This window comes from Ovis aries, chromosome 18, assembly GCF_016772045.2.
Source record: "Ovis aries strain OAR_USU_Benz2616 breed Rambouillet chromosome 18, ARS-UI_Ramb_v3.0, whole genome shotgun sequence".
NCBI classification, from domain to species: domain Eukaryota; kingdom Metazoa; phylum Chordata; class Mammalia; order Artiodactyla; family Bovidae; genus Ovis; species Ovis aries.
The window spans coordinates 30,017,532-30,037,637 of record NC_056071.1 but is presented as its reverse complement, the minus strand read 5'-3'; the positions used below and the strand labels follow the sequence as shown (position 1 = coordinate 30,037,637).

Sequence of the window (20,106 nt, the reverse complement as noted above, 5' to 3'; positions counted from 1 at the left end):
TGCAACCCTATGGTTCCTCTGTCCATGGGATTCTCCAGGCAAGAATACTGGAGTGGGTTGCTATGCCCTCCTCCAGGGGATCTTCCCTACCCAGGGATTGAACCTGCATCTCTTATGTTGCCTACATTTGCAGGCAGGTTCTTTGCCACTTGTGCCACCTGAGAAGCCCATTCGATACTACCATTACCCAATTAAAGTAACATGCCTCCCCTCCCCACTGGTATACTTGAGCTTCCTTGCGGCAGGGAACATGGCTTGTGAATCCACATATCTTTATTATATTATTAATCTAATATCCTTAGCATTAGATAGCATTATATACTAATATAATGTTGCATACATAGTGGGCATTCAATAAATATTTCTTGACCTTTCGACAAACATTGACTGTATAAAACGTTGTAATATCTGCATGCGTTTACAGAAGTACACATGAATTAGGCAAAAGCCTTGCCCTCAAAGAGCATGTATTCCAGTGGGAAAGACAAAGGCATAAGTAACTTTTAAATAAGACATTATAGTAAAGGTTAAGAGTGGTGTGAAGATGTAAAGATAAAGATTAATAAATGAAAGAAGTCATTTTAACATTGTTAAATCTCAGGGCCAATAAAAAAAGGGCCTCTAGGGACTACTTCACATTATTCTTAGGGTTAAATACAGTATATGGAGAGAATAGTGGGAAATGGAGCTGGGAAGATTTGGTACCAAATTTAGAGACTTAGATTGATGAGCTTAAGAGGTCAGCCTTTATTTTGTGTTTTGTGGGAAACCATTAAGGATTTTTAAACAGAGAGATAACATAAGATTAATGATTTTAGAGATGAATGGTTTTAAAAATAACCTGTGGTGGAAAAGTTCAGAAGCATTGGAAGCAGGGGAGCCAGTCATTATGCTACTGCAACAGTCCAGGCAAGTGATGATGAGACCTTGCAATAAGGCCATCCAAAAAAGGGACAGGTGGTGAAGGAGCCGAGGCAGGCAGTTGGCCATCTCTGGTGAGTGCCTGGTAGGATGGTGTAGGATGAGGGCACTGATGCCAAGATTTCACGAAGGAGCAACCCCAGGAGGATGCTAATGCCGTTAACTGAAATATGAATCAGAAAAGCCAGAAAGATGAGCTCTCTGTGTAGTATGCCCCTGGGACAGCCAGGTCAAGAGAAAACATGTAGCCAGATAAAAATGTGAGTTTGGTACTCAGAAGAGAGGTCAAGGTTACCTAGTGCTCTCATCAACTTGATTTAGTTCAAACCGGGAAAGTTTGATATTGTAGTGGTAGAGTCTGCGTATTGGGAAAAGGCCCACATGGCTAAGTGACCTAAAGCAGGAGAATTTGAAAGGGATATAGCAAAGGACAAGAACCCACAGATCAGAGCTGAAGATTCAGGAAAGCTTGAGCAATATAAGGAGAAGGCAGGAGTTGAATCTTTGGTAAACCTCAAAAGAAAAAAAAAATACAGTCTTGATAGCAGTGGAAGTAGATATCAAATGCAGTGAGTTAGGGAAGTGTGGAACAGAGAGGCTCAGGAGACAGTGAGCACAGTGCATTTTTAAGAGCTTTTGTGAAGAAAAGACCACATTGATTCCTAGACAGTATTTAACCTTCAGCTCCTGTTTGTGTCATTCATGTCTCCTTTTATCCCCTCATCACCATTTGGTGAGCCACCATGCAGTAGATTGGACCGTCTGTCTCTGTGGCTGCATGTTGGCTGGCCTCCAGCCCTTAACTTCCCTGTTCTAAATAAAATCCACTTTACTTTTGCCACCTTTCAAAGAATCTGGGTAGCCACTGAACAAACACGTAATCTTCAAAGTACACTCATCGACTTTCAAAGGGCAGGCCTTCATCGTTCCAAACAGGAAGAACCTGAGAACAGAGAGGAACAACTACTTTTATATATCGTCATCAACTTTTATGGCAGGCTGCCTCTTCATTCCTACATGGAACTTGTCCTATTAGATCATACCTGAGTCAGTGGATTGGCCCTGCTGTTCCTCCGTGTTATCCTTGAGTGGACAAATGACAGCTTTTTGCCTAGAAGCAGGGTGGACAGTTGGTAAAATTATGGCTCAGTGTCCATGGGACATTCTTTTTTCACTGTTGTTATGAGATCATTTTATAACAAATGCTGCTATGTGAGACCACATGAGAAATGGATGAAATTACTTTGAGGAAGGCAATGAAAATCTTTTGTAAGCAAAAGTATACATTTCTGACTTATTTTTCCAGCACTTCCAACTCTGTAGTAGTAGGTATCTTCTTTTTTTAAAGTAGTCCTGGTCTTTGTTCTCACAGAGAGAGCACAGAAAGCTCAGTGAAGGTGTTCACTTCCCTATTACAGCAGTGGAGCAGCTTCTTTTCTTCCAGCTATGCCAAGAATCTTGTTAAAAGCTTGTATTAAAGTAGAAGTGAACTGTGGAGACCAACATCTTTTATTGCATTTTGACTCTGGAGTCTCCATTGATCTCATTGGGGTGGTTGCTGAGAAAGCAAGACAGTAAATGAAAAAGCATTAATAGGAATAATGGGGATTGGTAGGAATTTACAACTAGTTCAGACTATAGGATCAGGCAGTTAATTGCTGGCTTAGTGACAAGGAACCAACTATAGAGAGGAAACCATTTTCATTTTCATAAGTGTTAATGTTAGTCACTCAGTCGTGCCCGATTCTTCACAACCCCATGGACTGCAGCCCACCAGGCTCCTCTGTCCATGAGATTTTCCAGGCAAGCATACTTGAGTGGGTTGCCATTTCCTCCTCCAAGGTATCTTCCCACCCCAGGGACTGAACCCGGGTCTCCTGCACTGCAGGCAGATTCTTTACCGAGTGAGCTACAAGGGAAGCCCAATTTTTATTTTCATAAAATAAGCCCATTATTTCATTTTCATAATGCAACACAAATGTGCCCAACGTTGGACCTTCCCAGAAAACGACTGATCAGCAGCCAGCTGTACAGACTCGTAGCCACCCTAGGTCAGTGTCCACTATATTTCACTGCTGAATGCATACAGAAGTGCCTTAAAGTCTCTACTGGAAATTGGTTTCAAAAGGAGAGATTTGGGGGTACTCAGGTAAACCAAGAATCAAAATGAACTGTCTAGTGGGAAAAGAGCCACAGCTTTAATTAATGAAGTGAGAGGACACAGCTGAGAATTATAAATTGAGATTCAAACTAATAGAATTCCTAATCTGGGTCCTCAGCAGGTTGTTCAACTGGTTTGTGCCTCAGTTTCTCCAGTGTGATCATCCTGGGTGTCACCTGGTCAGCCTAAATTACTGGGCTCAGGAACACACATGAATTTCTTTTGCTCCATATGCTGAGTGGGAGCATAAAAAGAATTCAGTGAGTACAAATCACAAGTAAAATAGTGAAATACTATACAGTTGCCTTCTTGAATTTCTTTTCTAGACTCCAAAATATTGGGGGGGGGGGGTGGGCATGTGAACATTTTTACAGCAAGTCAAGCTGTAAAATACCTGGCCTACCTGACAGGTCTCATAGCAGATTTCTACAGCATGGAGTTCTGATTCCTGGGGGCCCAGACAGTATTTATATAGTAAACACTTAATCCATTTTGAATATGATTGTAACAGCATTGAGCATGTATGGTCTTAGCTCTGTAGCAGCAAGTAAGGCCGTACTCCTTCTGGACAGATCAAAGAACTGAGATCTATCAGTGATCAGTCTGTATTCTCAGAGTGAGGTCATACCAAATAATGAATATCAATTTAGAATTTGCAGCTTTTCATTCTTCGCCCTTTCCCATATGCCGTTGTGCTTTGGGGTAATGTGACAGAATAGCACAGATGGTATAGTGTGTGTGCAGTCGTCAGCATGTATCATTTTTGTCCCTCTGCCATTCATTCCCCACAACATCGTCTCACTTAAGGTTCACTGAGGTCCTGTAAAGTGCGCAGAGCAAGCTGGAAATGGGAATCCCTGCTGATAAAGTGGAAGTCGGCTGAAGGCACACTAGGCCAACTGGGCCCATAATTGAAAAATAAAAGCTAATGTAGAATATTTTTGAAGAGTCTTGTATTTTATACATATTGCTTCCTTTGGAGAAAAGAGAAAATTGAACGGAATGACAAAGAGCAGTGTTGTTTTGTGGGGGTTTGTACAGCACAAAACCCCTGAGCCTCCAGGGCAGCCTGGACACAGCAGACAGCCGCCATTGTTCAGATATGACTCATTTGTGTAGTCAGGTCGTGAGCATTTATTACCCAGATTTGTCTGCCCTTGCCCCCTCCCCATCAGCTTGCCAGCTTCCATCTGTTTCATAAGAGCTAATCGTATATTCTAGCTGTTCTGAGTAAATAAGCCTTATGGCTACACCAGGTCAGATGTCACCGTTCTCAGTATTTGTGTAGCCACACTGAGCGTGCACTAGGTGCCTGGCTCTGTGCTGGGCCCTAAAGATAAAAATATCTGCTCTTAAGACAGACAAACAAACAATGTGACAGCTGTAATAATAGAGACATGTACATGAGGTGTAGCTAAGCACAGAAAGGAGATTCCGGCATTTAGCACTTTCTGTCTTTGACACACATGACACATGTGAGAACTTTAAAGAAAGAAATAGGTGGACACCCCTCAGGCAGATGAGGGGAGAAGAGGCGCCTCAATCAGAGAGAGCCCTGGAGGGTAGGACTAGGGTGATGGCTGGAGTTCAGTGTGGCAAAAGTAGGAGACGGGGGAGAAATAAGCCTCGCAAGGGAAGCCAGGCCAGGACTTCATCCTCTGGAGATAATGGGGAACCCTTAGGAAGTTTATTTGATTTTTTTTTGAAAGATGGCTCTTGTGGCTACGTAAAAGGTATATTTGAGGGAAATCACATGGGAGTCAGGGAGACCAGTTGGAAATCTTTGGTAGCAGACCAGCAATTGATAATGGTATCCATCGAGATGGAGAAAAGAGGAGAATTTGAAAGCATATGGAACAAAATCAGTCAAAGCTGGTGATTAAAGAGATGTAGGAAATGAGGATGGAGGAGAAACCCAGAGTGAACTTGATAACTCATCTAGATGCTGGGGCAGATAACAGGGCCATTCACCAAAAGTGGGCATACTAGAACAGGAAATTCGGTGGGGAAAAGTTCGGGTTTGGTTATGTTGACTTTAAGGCATCTATCTATAGGATGGGACATATATGGAGAGAAATCAAGTAGGCCTTTGTATAGATAAGTCCGAAGCTCAAAGATAAGTTTGGATCGCAAATGTAGATGTGAAAGTCAGCAGTATATCACGATGGTTGAAGCCATGAGCTTCCTGAAGGGAGAGTGTCAATGAGAAAAGAGAGCAAACCCCTCAAACACCAGCATTTCAGGGAGCCTTTGGGAGGAAGGGTCGAGTAAGTAAGAGCTGACAATACCACTCCCCATTCAACAACTGATTTATTCCACAGCCATCCAGTTTTGCCAAATGTCCATCATCCCCCCTCCCCATCTTCCTACTTCATTGCCTTAAACTGAATCAGTACTGAAAGGGTGGAAAGTATACACCTTCGTTACAGGTCCCGGGCATCGTGGGCATTCTGACAGTGTCAGTAGCATTAGACACATAACCTTGTCTTCTCTGTCCCAGCTGCTTTTAGTGAGGCTTTACAGTCAAAGCCCCACACAGTCTACTTTTTTAAAGTTAGCTATCTAGCTAGATTAAGATTATTATAGCAAACATAAATGCTCTATAAAGGCAAGTTTGCCTCAACGGTATGCAGAGTAGTTGCCAGGAGCAACACAGAAAATGAGCTCCTGCGTTGAAATGAATGTTTGGAATTAAACTTCCCAGGTTGTGTGTGGGGAATCCATTGTCAGCCCTGTTTCCCCACTAAGATCAGGCTTGTGTGAGGGTTATGGGCTTTGACTCAGGTCTCAGAAAGTCTCAGAAGAGATTAACTTGGCTCTGATTCTGGAAGCATTTTTTCCACTGTATCTGGGGGCTCTGGCCTGGTGCTTCAGGATGCCATGTTCTCCAGACAGGAAGTCCTTGAGGAGCCGTCATGTACTTTTTTGAATGCTCAATTGATGAGAGTCAGTCTTTCTCCTCTCCTTCGCTGTTCTCACTCGTCTTGATTAACTCAGACAAGCACGTAGTTTCCCCCAAGCCTCTTTTTTTGTGACAGTGTATTGTCCACGTTGGTGGGTGTGGAACTATCAGCTGACTGGCTCTCCTTTTTGATGTTCTTCTGGCTTTCTTTGGGAGAAGTAGCTTGTGAGAGGGCAAGCAGGCAAAGGTCAGTGTGCCCAGGATGGGCGTCCCCTCCTGCTTGTGCTCCCCACGCGAAGCCTTCCCTCTGCATGAACGAGGCATTGCCACTTCCGTGGAACCAAGAACGTGTCTGTAAGGAGACCGATAGCGTGTTCGGAGGTTCGGCCTTCTCCAGCCTGGTTTTTGTTCTCTTGCTGCGGTTTCCATGCAGGTGACTCGTGGATCTTGATGTCGCAGCTCCCTCTAGTGTCACTGTGGCTCGGGCTCTCCGAGGGCTTTTCTTCCCATTCAGAAAATGTACGCGATACAGTCTGCCAAAATCGGCAGCATTTTAAATAGGTTTTCCCGTACATAGTGAAAACAAATATGAGATGATTTCTCTCCCATTACAAAAGGGAATCTTACATGAAGATATGGGACCATTCCAGCTCCAGTTTAGTTCCTATTTCAGAATTTTATGGAGCCAAGGAGTCCTGTGGAAATCATTCTTCTTGGGGAGTGGAAGCTTGGATTTCAGTTGAAGCGAGCTACCCTCTGTAAGGAAGGAATGTGAGTTTCTTTCAAGAAAGGTAAATGAAAATGGGAGGCCAAGAAGTTACTTTGATCTCTGCAGCAGAGAAAATACTGAGTGAGAGAAGAAGGAAAAAACAACAAGCAGCAGGAAGACCCCTCTCCATTTGTTCTGGAAAGAGTGGCTTGTTTTCTGAAATGACTTTTGAACTAGAAATTCATCTCTGAAGCCAAGTCATTTTGAGGTCTTTTTTAAACCAAAGGAGTCAAGTTATTAATATTTGAAAAATGGCTACTTCGTGGTGAATAGAATAATATAACACTCCTACCTAAATTAACATCATCGCAGCCTCCATAATCAAGATTTATGAGATACTCATCATATGAAAAACCCTGTTATGGACATCTCCATAGGTCTGTGTTTTGGTTGTAACTGTTTTCTTAGTTATGAGCGAATTGAAAGCACTAGTATTTTGTTTTCTTCTTTCATACTCCAGTCTTCTCCCTTTTTCCTTTGCTCTTACAACTAGAGTGACCAGTTATTCTTCAGCCTGTCTCCATATTATAAGGTGAAGAGATAAGGAAGTGCCAGCTCCTCAGCGTGGCTCTCTAAGCAGACTGTTTTCCTTCAGAGCATCCCAACTGACTGAACAATTTATCATTTCTTCTTCATAAATCACTTTGAACCTTTATCTCAAGTTGATCTGTGAAGCCAAATAAATTCTTGTTGTGGTATCCATGTTCTTATCTACTCACAAAACTCTGAGATAGCTTCTAAAATTGTGTGTGGGGGTGTGTGTGGAGTGTGTATAGATACAGTTAGAATAGAAGTAGCAATTAGAATATCTTCTCTGCTTTTAATGGCAAGCCACGAGGTGGCAAGTTTTTTTCTGTGCAACTTGGCACAGTGAAAACTACAGGTTGGCCAAACAGTTCTCTTCCTTAGTCTTAGACTGGCCCATCTTAAATCAGAATATAGTGCTGATCTAGACTTGTTGGTCGGGGCTGACCTGGCATGAAGGTGGGAAACCTTAATGGTCCCTGTTTAGCCACCCTCTGCCAAACCTGTCATCAGAGAGCCTCACTGCTGGAGCATGTAGCTCTCAGACCCCAAAGAAAGATGAAATTTTCTGACTTGCTCTCTGAAAAAATGGGCTGCTGCTGCTACTAAGTTGCTTCAGTGATGTCCGACTCTGTGCGACCCCATAGATGGCAGCCCACCAGGCTCCCCTGTCCCTGGGATTCTCCAGGCAAGCACTCGAGTGAGTTGCCATTTCCTTCTCCAGTGCATGAAAGTGAAAAGTGAAAGTGAAGTCGTTCAGTTGTGTCCAACTCTTCGCGACCCCATGGACTGCAGCCTACCAGGCTCCTCTGTGCATGGGATTTCCCAAGCAAGAGTACTGGAGTCAGGTGCCATTGCCTTCTCCAGAAAAACTGTGAGGATTCTATGTATCAGTTTTTAACATTTACAAGTTGTCATTGTTTTAGTCATTATGAATGTTACATTTATACAGCTTAGTAGTTTACAGGGGTTTCCCTGATGACTCAGACAGTAAAGAATCCGCCTGCAATGAGGGAGACCTGGGTTTGATTCCTGGATCAGGAAGATCCCCTGGAGGAGGGCAAGGCAACACACTCCAGTATTCTTGCCTGGAGAACCCCATGGACAGAGGAGCCTGGCAGACTACAGTCCATGGGGTCGCAAAGACTCAGACACAACTGAGCGACCAAGCACAGCACAGCACAGCAGCAGTAGTTTACAATTATGCTCTAGCTACTTGATCTCATTGGATTCTCACAACTGCCCTGTGAATAGGTCTCAGTATTCTTCATATTGTCTCCTTTACTTAGAAAGACTGGGACCCATAGAAATTAAGAGAAATGACCAAGGTTACACAGCTGGTAGCAGGCTAAATGCTAGGCCTTTCAAGTCCTTGGCAAGTTTCCCTTCTATAGGGTGACAGAGTTTAACTACAGTCTCATTCAGCCAAACTCAATGGTATTTGACTGGCTTTTCAAAGGCTGAGGAGTTGGGACCTTTGAACTTCCATTCTAGCGGGCAATGTGATATTGAGCAAATTATTCAGACTGGAATGTGTCATGTCCTAGATCTAACTCCCGTACAACTAAATGATGACTAGTATAAGGTTTTTAAATACCTAGTGGCATATAAATATGAAATATTGCCAACAGTACAGTATAGAAAGAATTCATGTTGTGATTGATGAGCATCAAGATTATATATTATACTGCATGTGCTGAGACTTAGAAAGCTTTCCAAAGATAATGCTTTGTGAAAGATATATGTTTGAACTTGAACTCAGCCTGGGGATATCTCTATTTCAAGACCAGAAGTTTGCATAAAGAAGAAATGCCAAAAACTGATGAAGTTCGTGGTAGAAGACAAAGAACCTTTTTTTCGCATCTCTCTCATGTGTGCATGTACGTCTGCTTGTGTGTGTGTGTGTGTGTGTGTGTGTGTATGTGATTGACCACTGTAATAAATATGTATAAATACAATGAAAGAGAGAGGGATATTCCTGTCCTTCAGACTCCTTTGCCACGGCTCCTTTTTCAAAAGCATCTATTTTGATGGAAATCAGAGCCTGCTGCTTCCCAGAACCGAGCATCCATCAGCATCCTCCTAAGGAAATGTACATTTTTCTTTGTAAATAGAGAAGGCCAGAAAAGCTTTTCCAAATTTGCTTTTCTGTGTCACCACAATAAACGAGCAAATTGTAGCCGCTGCAGAGCACCTGTTGCTGGGAGGCTTTGGTGTCTGTGAGGTGCAGCAGCGTGCTCCCGCCAAGGAGGAAAAGTGGCAAGTTTGTTCTTGGTTCCCAGGGTCCTGGAGGAGCTGTCCAGACCAGGCTGTTACAATCTATGAATAGCGTTGGAGACTCAGCCTTCTGTTGTCAGCTTCTCATATCGTATCATGAGAATAATCCTTTTAGGGGTGATTTTTATTCATTTATTGCTTTTCTAACCCTTTAAGACTAGAAATACAATAGTTGTTTGAGGATGTAGAACTCTTGGCTAATGTTTTTGTTCAAAAAACTCTTCCTTGATCCATAACCACTTAATAAGATTCTTTTTGAGAGGGCTTATTGCTTGAATATTGACCTGTTAAGAGAAAATGTACACACGTCATTTTGAAGCATGGTTGTCTCGGTTTATGCTCAGTGGTGTCATCGCTGGGTCATATGGTAGTTCTGTTTTTAGTTTTTTAAAGGACTTACCTACTGTTCTCCACAGTGACTGTGTCAGTTTACATTCCCACCAACAGTGCAAGAGGGTTCTCTTTTCTTTGCTCCTCTCTAGCATTTATTGTTTGTGTATTTTTAATCTACCCCAGTGTTCAGTGTAGGTAGGGTTGCAGCACTGTTTGCAATAGCCAGGGCACGGAAACAACCTAAGTGTCCAGTGACAGATGAGTGGATAAAGAAGATGTACTGCATTTCTACAATGGGATATTACTCAGCCGTAAAAAGGAACAGAGTTGGGTCATTTGTAGAGATGTGGATGGACCTAGAGTCTGCCATACAGAGTGAAGAAATCAGAAAGAAAAAAACAAATATTATATATTAACGCATATGTGTGGAATCTAGGAAAATGATATTGTTGTTTAGTCACTAAGTCGTGTCCAACTCTTTTGTGACCCCGTTTGCTGTAGCCCACCAGGCTCCTCTATCCATGGGATTTCCCAGACAAGAATACTGGAGTGGATTGCCATTTCTTTCTCCAGGCGATCTTCCTGACCCAGGGATCAAACCCACGTCTCCTGAATTGCAGGTGGATCCTTTACCACTGAGCCGCCTGGGAAACAATAGAAAAATGATACAGATGAAACTCTTTCCAGGGCAGGAATAGATAACAGATATAGAAAACAGGCATGTGGTCATGGGTGGGAAAGGGACAGGAGGGGCAAACTGGGAGTTAAGGTTGACATACAATATACATTCAGTCATGTTCGACTGTTTGCAACCCCATGGGCTGTAACCTGCCAGCGTCCTCTGTCCATGGAATTTTCCAGACAAGAATACTGAGTGGGTAGCCATTCCCTTCGGGGGATATTCCCAACCCAGGGATCGAACCTAGGTCTCCTGCATTGCAGGCAGTGTCTTTACTATCTGAGCCATGAGGGAAGTCCAATAATATATACTACTGTGTGTAAAATAAATAACCAGTGGAAAGCTGCTATAAAGTACAGGGAGCTCAGCTCAGTGCTCTAAGATGATCCAGAAGGGTGGGATAGAGGGACTGGGGGGAGGGAGGCCCAAAAGGGAGGGGGCATCTGTATATATGCAGCTGATTCACTTCATTGTACAGCAAAAATTAATATACCATTGTAAAGCAGTTATACTCTAATTTTTTTTTAATGAAATGAACCACCAGTGACTCAAATGGAGGAAAATAGGCAAAGGATATGAAGAAATAGGGATCTTCCCTCATAGCTCAGTTGGTAAAGAATCCGCCTGCAATGTAGGAGACCCCAGTTCAATTCCTAGGTTGGGAAGATCTGCTGATAGGCTACCCACTCCAGTATTCTTAGGCTTCCCTTGTGGCTCAGCTGATAAAGAATCCGTCTGCAATGCAGGAGACCTGGGTTCAATCCCTGGGTTGGGAAGATCCCCTGGAGAAGGGAAAGGCTACCCAATCAAGTGTTCTGGCCTGGAGAATTCCATGGACTGTATAGTCCATGGGGTCACAAAGAGTCAGACATGACTGAGCGACTTTCACTTCACTTCACTTCATGAAGAAACAGTTAATGGTGATGAAAGGGGGGAAATTATAGTGGACCCTTAAAGATGTGAAGAGGTGCTCAATAACTCATTAAAAATAGTATCTCCAAAGATACTTTTCTTCACTTATCAGATCAGCAGAGATAAAGCTTGGAAACATCATCGGCTGGCAAGAATGGGAAGAGAACAAGCACCCCACCCACCGCCCCACCCACCCCCACCCCCCTGCACCACTGGCTGATGTGTAAACTGACTCAAGTTGATAGAGGCAATTTGGTAACATTTATCAAACATCTAAATACAGATCCCTTTGACTCAGCACTTCCCCTTCTGGAAACTTATCCTACAGGTATCCTCATACACAGCAATATGAGGATGTATAAGGCTTTTCACTGCAACATTGTCTGTAGCTGGAAAGGCCCTGAATGTCTGCCAGTAGAGAGGGGTAACTGAACTCTGTATGTCCATGCACTGGAATGTATGTCGCTATAAAAAAAACAAACTATTAATAGTATGCTATCTATGGAACAGTTTCAAGACATGTTAAGTAATAAAACCTGGGTACAGATTGTTGTTCAAAAAGAAAAAAGAGAGAAAATATAAAACTTAGACTTCTGCCATTGAAATGCCAGTTTTGCTCCAACTAGATGAGACCAACGATTCTCTCAAACTTTATTCTTTATCCTGCCAGTGACCCATGAGTGCCTGAGTTGTGACCATCACAATGACACTCACTGAAAAGTTAGGAAGACTCATAGTTTACCTGGTCAATTCTATGTCAGTCTCCCGACCAGTGATATAAGGTATTCTGGCCTATGTTATAAGCTATTTATTGAGCTGCTGTGTAAGTCTTGGCTATAAAGCTCCACAGAAAGAAAGCATAAATGGAAAATGACTTTTTGTTTTTCAGTTTTCTAGATGAGGGGCAAGATAGAGTGGAAGGAGGAAGCTTTGGTATTGGACACTTAGATTTGTAAACCAGTGGCCCTGCGTTTGTGTTTTTTGTTTTTGTTTTTTAAATTCTTAAGTCCTCAGCCTACTTTGGGCTTCCCAGATGGCTCAGCAGTAAAGAATCTGCCTGCAATGCAGGAGACACAGGTTTGATCCCTGCGTTGGGAAGATCCCCTGGAGGAGGAAATGGCAACCCACTCCAGTATTCTTGCCTGGAGAATTCCACAAACAGAGGAGCCTGGCGGGCTACAGTCCATGGGGTCACAAAGAGTTGGATATGACTGAGCAACTGACCATGCACACACCCACAGCCTATTTAAAGAGCTGGTGTAAGGACTAGAGGGCTCCCCTGTTGGCTCAGCGCTAAAGAGGCCACCTGCAATGCAGCAGCCGCAGGAGAGGCAAGTTTGATCCTGGGTGGGGAAGATTCCCTGGAGGAGGGCATGGCAACCCACTCCAGTATTCTTTCCTGGAGAATCCCATGAACAGAGGAGCCTGGCGGGCTACAGTCCATAGGGTCACAAAGATTCAGACACAACTGAAGCAACTTAGCACACACGCACACATAAGGACTAGAGGTAATACACATGATGGATTAAGCATGAAGACACTGTTTCTTGAAACTCAACACAGGGTCACCAAAACCCTTTCTGGAAAACTCAATTCTAGTGCTGTATCTTCACTGCAACACTGTTGCTGTCGCTACTCCAGACTCCTACCAGTCACCTTCTAGTTAACCCCTCTTTACGAATCATGAGCCTTGTTCTGATAGTGTGCATTTTAAATTGTGTTCTTTGCTTTCTTCCTTCAGATCTGTAAGAGCAAAGCTAAAGAATCACAGCAATATTATCACAGCTTGGCTATCCGGCAGAGTCTGGCTGTCCACTTTAACATCCAGCAGGACTGCGGTCACTTCCTTGCTGAAGTTCCTAAGCGCCTGCTTCCCTGGGAGGATCCCGATGCCCCCGAAGAGGAAGAGGATGACATGGAAGCAACAGAAGAGGTGAAAGGGGAAGCTGATGGGAAGGACCCAGACCTGGGCTCCGAAGCAGAGTCGTCCCACAAAGAAAGCCAGGCAGTCGTCAGCAGGAAGCAGAGAAGCCACGTTGTGGTCATCACCAGAGAGGTTCCGTGTCTCACAGTGGCCGACTTTGTGCGAGACTCCCTGGCGCAGCATGGGAAAAGCCCGGATGCGTACGAGAGGCAAGTGTGTCTGCTGCTTCTGCAGCTGTGCTCGGGCCTGGAGCACCTCAAACCCTACCATGTCACCCACTGCGATCTGCGTCTGGAGAACCTGCTGCTCGTCCACTACCAGCCTGGGGGGCCCACCCAGGGCCTGGGGCCTGCAGAGCCCAGCCCCACCCCGTCCTGTCCCACGAGGCTCATCGTCAGCAACTTCTCCCAGGCCAAGCAGAAGAGCCATTTGGTAGATCCTGAGATCCTCCGGGACCAGTCCCGCCTCGCCCCGGAGATCATCACGGCCACGCAATATAAAAAGTGCGACGAGTTCCAGACAGGCATCCTCATCTATGAAATGCTGCACCTGCCCAACCCCTTCGATGAGAACCCAGAGCTGAAGGAGAAGGAGTACACCCGGGCCGACCTGCCCCGCATCCCGCTCCGCTCCCCCTATTCCCGGGGCCTGCAGCAGCTGGCCAGCTGCCTCCTAAATCCCAACCCTTCTGAGCGGATCCTCATTTCAGATGCCAAAGGCATCCTCCAGTGTCTGCTCTGGGGCCCCCGGGAAGATCTCTTCCAGACTTTCACCGCCTCCCCCAGCCCCGCTCACAGGAACACCCTGCTCCAGAACTGGCTAGACATCAAGCGCACACTGCTCATGATCAAGTTTGCCGAGAAGTCCCTGGACCGGGAGGGTGGCATCAGCCTGGAGGACTGGCTTTGTGCTCAGTATCTGGCTTTTGCCACTCCGGACTCTCTCAGCTGTGTTGTGAAAATCCTGCAGCCCCGTTAATATGTCCCAGTCACTGGTCTTACTTCATGTGTCACCTTCTTCAAGTTGCCCACACACTTCCCCCTCCTGGTATTCATACAGAATTCAAGGAAAGAAGAGAGACAAGCCTTCCCTCCCCATCCAAGTCCAGTGAGACGCTGAGTCCATCTTAACATTAGGGAAAGTCAGCCGCACATATGTGCAGCTGCCATTCATGGGAACACCTTCCGCCCTAACTGTCCCCAAGTGCAGGAAATATGAAGATGCATCCTTGAAGTGACAGCTCCTCTGGTTTGAACTCCATGAGCTGGGTCAAGTTCCTCCGGAACTCTGAGTATCACCTGTCTTTTTAACATCATGTATTTATTCTCACTAGCAATAGACAGATTTAACCAGTACTTACCATCATCTACTAAACTTTCACAACAGACTTTTTTCCTTTAAAGGATCAATAATGGGCCCTCTTACCAGGCAGAACTGCCATCCTTAGCATCAGCCCAGTTTTGGTTCTGGGAGTTGCATCCTTTGTTCTAGCAGAGGGTAGAAGGACAAGAAGAGAGCATCCATCCTTAGGGTCATGCACCCATTTGGTTTCCATTATCAGTAAGTGTGTGCACTGTGTGGAGGACGGCCCTAAGTCTCCCCTCGTGCTGCCACTGCCTGAACCTCCTTCACCTTGGTTCTGTCCCCACTTGCCAGTGAAGTTTGGGTGTATCAGCCCATGACAGAGCTGACCCAAGGTGGTATCACCAGGGCCCCAGGAGGGCAGAGTGCAGATCTTACAAATAACTAGCAGGACATAAGGAGATGGTGTTCCTGCACGTGCCGTTCTCTAGGGGCCATCAGGGGAACAGAGTTTAAAGGACAGTTCTTTGATTACTGTCAGAGCTGTCAGCCTCGGCAGCCAGGGCTACCAGTACCCAGATCACAGTTTTCCCCTGAGCCGTAATTGGCCAGCCTCCTTCTATCAGCAGCCAGTGTTAACTAGTCTACCAAATGCTGTAGACAACAGCTCTGCATGGAAATGGCTATCCTTTGAGCTGTAACAACTCCCTCAAGGGCACAGTGTGGCTGGCTGTTAGGATGGCCAGAAGGCAGAGGAAGGGGAGAAGGCCACTGACGAGACCGCCAACCTCCGCCTCGCAATGCCCACGTTGTCTAGAGAGACTGCCTCCCAGCTGCCCAGGCACATTGCTCCCGGTGACTCAGAAACACCACTGAGGGCAGCTCATGGGGAGTTTGGATTGCTGAGGTGGGTGGCCGAGAGCACCCTGCCTGGGGTCTGTGCTCCCCTCCTACGGATACATGTGCAATTTTTGTATGTATTTTTTTTAGCTGTATGTACAGTGTCTATGTTGCAACTTCACCTGAAGCAATATCCACAGAATATCCCCTTCTTCCCTTGGCACATATTTGCGCTGAGACGAGTGTCCCTTCCACCCACAGTGTGTGTGTGTGTGTGTGTGTGTGTGTGTGTGTGTGTTATTCAAAACTGTGAGTCTCTGTTCTGTTTACTTCAACTTTGAAATCCCAAGAGTCGCTCAGACAGTGTGAGTGTGTGTACACGCGTATACCCATGTGTGTGCACATGCCTGCTGGAAGTAGAGGCCAGGCCTCTGGGGGAGCAACCTGTGGCAAGGTTGACAGACACATCCTCTGCCTGGTGGGCAAGATGGCCCTGGGCCCCGCATCAGCCGATGCAGAGCTTGTTAAAGCCAAGCCTGATTGTGCAGTATTATTTAGATAGCACGTTAGTGGCCTTTTGGTAATTTCTAAACTTTTAACATTATTAACCACCTTTCATGTGATTCACCTATATCAAAGAGGATCAAGAAAGGAGAAGAATGTATTTTATCGTGCTCTTCTTTGCTTCATTTTCTTATTTTTTGAGAGAATGGGAGTCATGAGGCCCATCTGGGGGATGCCCTGTCCTCCCGGCCAGCAGGTCAGGACTTCCAGGGAGGAGAGCTGGTTGGCCCACACAGAGTCCTGTCTCCTCTGGCCAGAGACAAGGCTCTGCCCCTGGGAACAGCCACAGGATGGCGCGCCGCTGCAGGCCAGCAGCCCACTCTCTCGGTGTCCTGCAACCTGGCCCCACTTTGCCTAGCAGGCTTTAGTAGGTTGCCCTTAGCTAACCCATGTGCACATAACCCCCTGCCAGTTATACACTGAAGTGGCAGCGCAGAGACCACTACCCTGTCAACCAGCACGCCCCCTCAGCAGCCTGCTCTCCGTGGTTTGCACATTGAGACGCTTTCTCAATGTCACTCTCATGCTGCCTAGCCCGTGTGAATTTGAATGTTGACTATTTAATGCAGTTTCATATTTAGTGAAGAATGTTTCCTAGTCCCTTTATTTGTTTTCTAGGTATCCTTCACCACCACCACCCTCCTTTTTTTCTCCTGTTTCTGTTTTGGCTTGGATCCAGTCTTCTTCATTTTAACTCGATAGTATTATAAGCACGGACACCCTCCACTACCATTATCTATAGCACTGGCAAACCGAGCACCTTTTCACATTAGATGTGTTTAGTACTGTTTTCATAGTCGGACTTGTTAAGGGCAAAAGATGAACGCCAGCTAGTCAGGAAGGGACTCGGGCTGCTCTGAGATCAGTGGCTGGATTAATAGTTCTCTGAGTGAGGGCCAAAGGATGTAAAGTGGGGAAGGACGAAAGTGTTACAGGTGAGAACGGAATAGGCAAGATAACCCTATTTCTAGGCAAGAGGTATTGTCAGACGGTCCTCCAAATATTTTTCCAAAATGATGAAGTTCAGTCTCATATTAACACAAATATTTTGCATTTCCATTTTAATTGTAGCAGAAACTTTGAATTCATTCATCAACTGCGAAGAAATCCTGCCCTCAGACATACATATTTATACATATAATATATATATATATATGAGTTTTGGATTGTGACTAGTATAGCACTTTAAGTTTTCTCAAGTAACATCAAGTTATTGTCTTCAATACGGATTGGATTTTTTCTCTTCTTTTGAAGTCTGTACTATAGATTCTTCCATGTATATTGAGAATTTGAACAATTAAGCCGCTATTGGAACTTTTCCTTAAGCCACACGAGCAAGAATAATCTCTCGTACACTTTTAGGTAAACGGGACAATGGCTGGAGTAGCCAAGACCAAGACTGAATGTACAGCAGAGTGCCTTGTTAGCGTGCTAACCTCGTCTGGGAGGAAAGAAATTAGATGTTCCACGGAAAGGAGGGGGGGCTGTGAAAGGGCCCTCTTGCTCGCCTGAGAGCCCTTGGTGCACTAGCATGATGCCAAGGAGCTAATTCATCCAGAATAACAGCAAGATGGTGGAAAGAGCAGTTGCAACCCATGGCATCAGCAACAAAAGAATGGTGAAGGACGTCCACCAACCCATAGGCTAAGTCAGAATTGGAAGCCAGGAGTATGGCAGTGGGTTTTAAGCTTTGCCCTCAGAAGATAAACCGGCTGAGATATACAGGGGAGCACAGCACTCACATTCCCTAATCTACTGATGTTGAGGGCCCAAAAGTAAAATCTGTTGGTTAGAATTTTAAGGGTCTGAGTAGCCTTTCACTGTCACTGGGGCCAGTTGTGCTTCCAGACTCAGCCCAAGTTTGTGAACTTAGAAAACTAAACCAAGAGATCTGAGCCTCTGGAAATATTAATGATAATCCTGGGAATTAGACTACCTAAAATTGTATTTTAAAGTGTCTAGCATTATAAAATATCCATGAAAGATCTTTGGGGCCTACTAAATAGTAGGACATAGAAGGATTGCACTCCACTTCTCACATTCGAATTAAGAATACTTTGGTGCTAGGAAATTACCTGACTTAGTTTTGCTGATAGGAGTTTTTTTTAGATGTTACCAGCAGCAATCTGAAAAAAATATGGGTTAGTTCCAGAAACTGGGATGGGCTTAGGATACTGCGCTGTATTCCAAGTGATTCTAGATGTATAAATAAGGTATGAACATACTTGGGATGGGCAGGGAGTAACTTGACTTCCTGGGCTAACTCTGACATGTTTTTTTAATTCCCCTTACTAGTTGACAAGGAGTAAAAATTCTGGTTCAGCCTAATGACTGAACAGGATGGCTGCCGGTGAAAGCAGGTGGTTAGTTTTACCTCATTGAAGCCCATATTCTCAAAGGCCCAAAGTGCTGCGCTAAGACAAATCCAAGTGCCGCTCTTGCTCAATTGTGCGCCGCAGCCTGTGCTGACGGCAGCACCAAACGTGGGGGTTCCACGGACCAAAACCGATGCCATTAGGGAAGCCACGAGTGGTGCCACGCAAGATTCTAGACAGAGATTATACCAAAGAAACCAAGCCTCTTTGTCCTGATGTTTTTTAGATGATGAGGCTGAGTTATGACGGACGCCATGGGAAGAGAATTCACATGCATTCCCACATCCAGGTATTCCACTGATCAAGTAAACCATCCTCAAAAAAAGCACCTATTTTTTTTAAAAACAAGTCCATTTTGTGTATTGGGGGTGGGGGGAGATGATGCTAATGAAAACCTTGGGAAGATTATAAATTCCCCAGCGTTTCAGGAGAAGGAACTATCCCCTCTCCCATTGACATGATTGTGACAATCACCCAAACTTCAGCTTGGGAACATCATATCCCTGTAATACTGAAAGCTGAGGGGTTTTGTTTTTTTTTTTTTTTGGTTGTTTTTTTTTTTAAAGAGATGTGGTAGTTTCAATAGGTTTGTTTAAAAAAAAACTCTTGGGAAATTTCTTTTAAAAAGTCTAGTATTTTTTATAAACCGAGGTGTTCACCACTCATCACCACCATTTTAATATTTATAAGTGCCCAGAAAGTACAAGGTGCTATACAGCTGTTACACACCCTCTCTCCGCAGCTGTCTGAAATTAGAGTAGGTTTTTGCGTCAGCCAATGCAGAAGCTTTTCCCCTTTTCCCCGGGCGGGCTGCAGGGACTTGCATCCGGGACATCCCGTCAGGTGTTTCCCACGCCGCAGCATTTATTCCAGCTTCTCACTTTTCCCCATCTGTTTGCCTCCACTTTTATTTTTTAAATCAAGAAAGTTTCAGGGAATCAAAAGAGGTCGGACATTTTTTAACCTAGCAGAAGTACAGAGTCATATATTTTGCTACAAATATTATATTATGGAAAATCCACTTTGCCCGTGTAGTGTGTGGAAAGTGTGTGTGTCCGCGCTCCCGATAACTTGAATGTTGAACCAGCCCTATGGCTTCAGGGTAGCATTTTTGAAAGATAAACCACACTGCTTCAGGAAATTTGCTCCAAATAACTACTTGGTTATCCCTTCCCTTAGCAGTTTTAAAAGGTGTTACATGCGAACACACCGGGATGGGATTTTTCTGTTGATAACGCCGGGCATTTTGGTATGAGATGAGGGCAGAAGCAAGATGTTGTCCTTTCAGTGGTTTGAATCATGGCAGTCCTCATTCCGCTCTCTTTCATTCCCCACTGGCTCTGCCCATGCTCGCTTTTTGAAAATCTTGTTTCTTTTGTTCTTTCCTGGAGCGTCACCTCTCTACTTAACATATTTTAGAGTTGTAGAAACCTACCAACAAAAGGTCCCCTCTGTCACCAGGTGGCGCCGCCCTTTGGTTTGCTGTGGTACTTTGCTGTGTTCTCTGTGGCATCATGTTACTGTGTAAATAAATTCATTTTCATATCCAGTAAAAACAGACAAGCTCTTGTCTTTTCAGCTTCTCTCCACACTGACGTGCCGCGGACATGGTTACATCTTAA

General features: G+C 44.7%; 1 protein-coding gene across 5 annotated transcripts in view; it reads left to right on the top strand.

Annotated features, from left to right (window-relative positions):
• The window catches only part of PEAK1 (pseudopodium enriched atypical kinase 1), a 328,690-nt gene extending 308,650 nt beyond the window's left edge, over window positions 1-20,040 (top strand). For all 5 annotated transcript variants that reach the window (XM_042235200.1, XM_042235201.1, XM_027957162.2 and 2 more), the window contains one exon: window positions 13,221-20,040. In XM_042235200.1, coding sequence (XP_042091134.1) covers window positions 13,221-14,381 — 1,161 coding nt within the window. In that variant the 3' untranslated portion in view covers window positions 14,382-20,040. The remainder of the gene's footprint in view (window positions 1-13,220) is intronic.
• The last annotated feature ends 66 nt before the right edge of the window (window positions 20,041-20,106 follow it).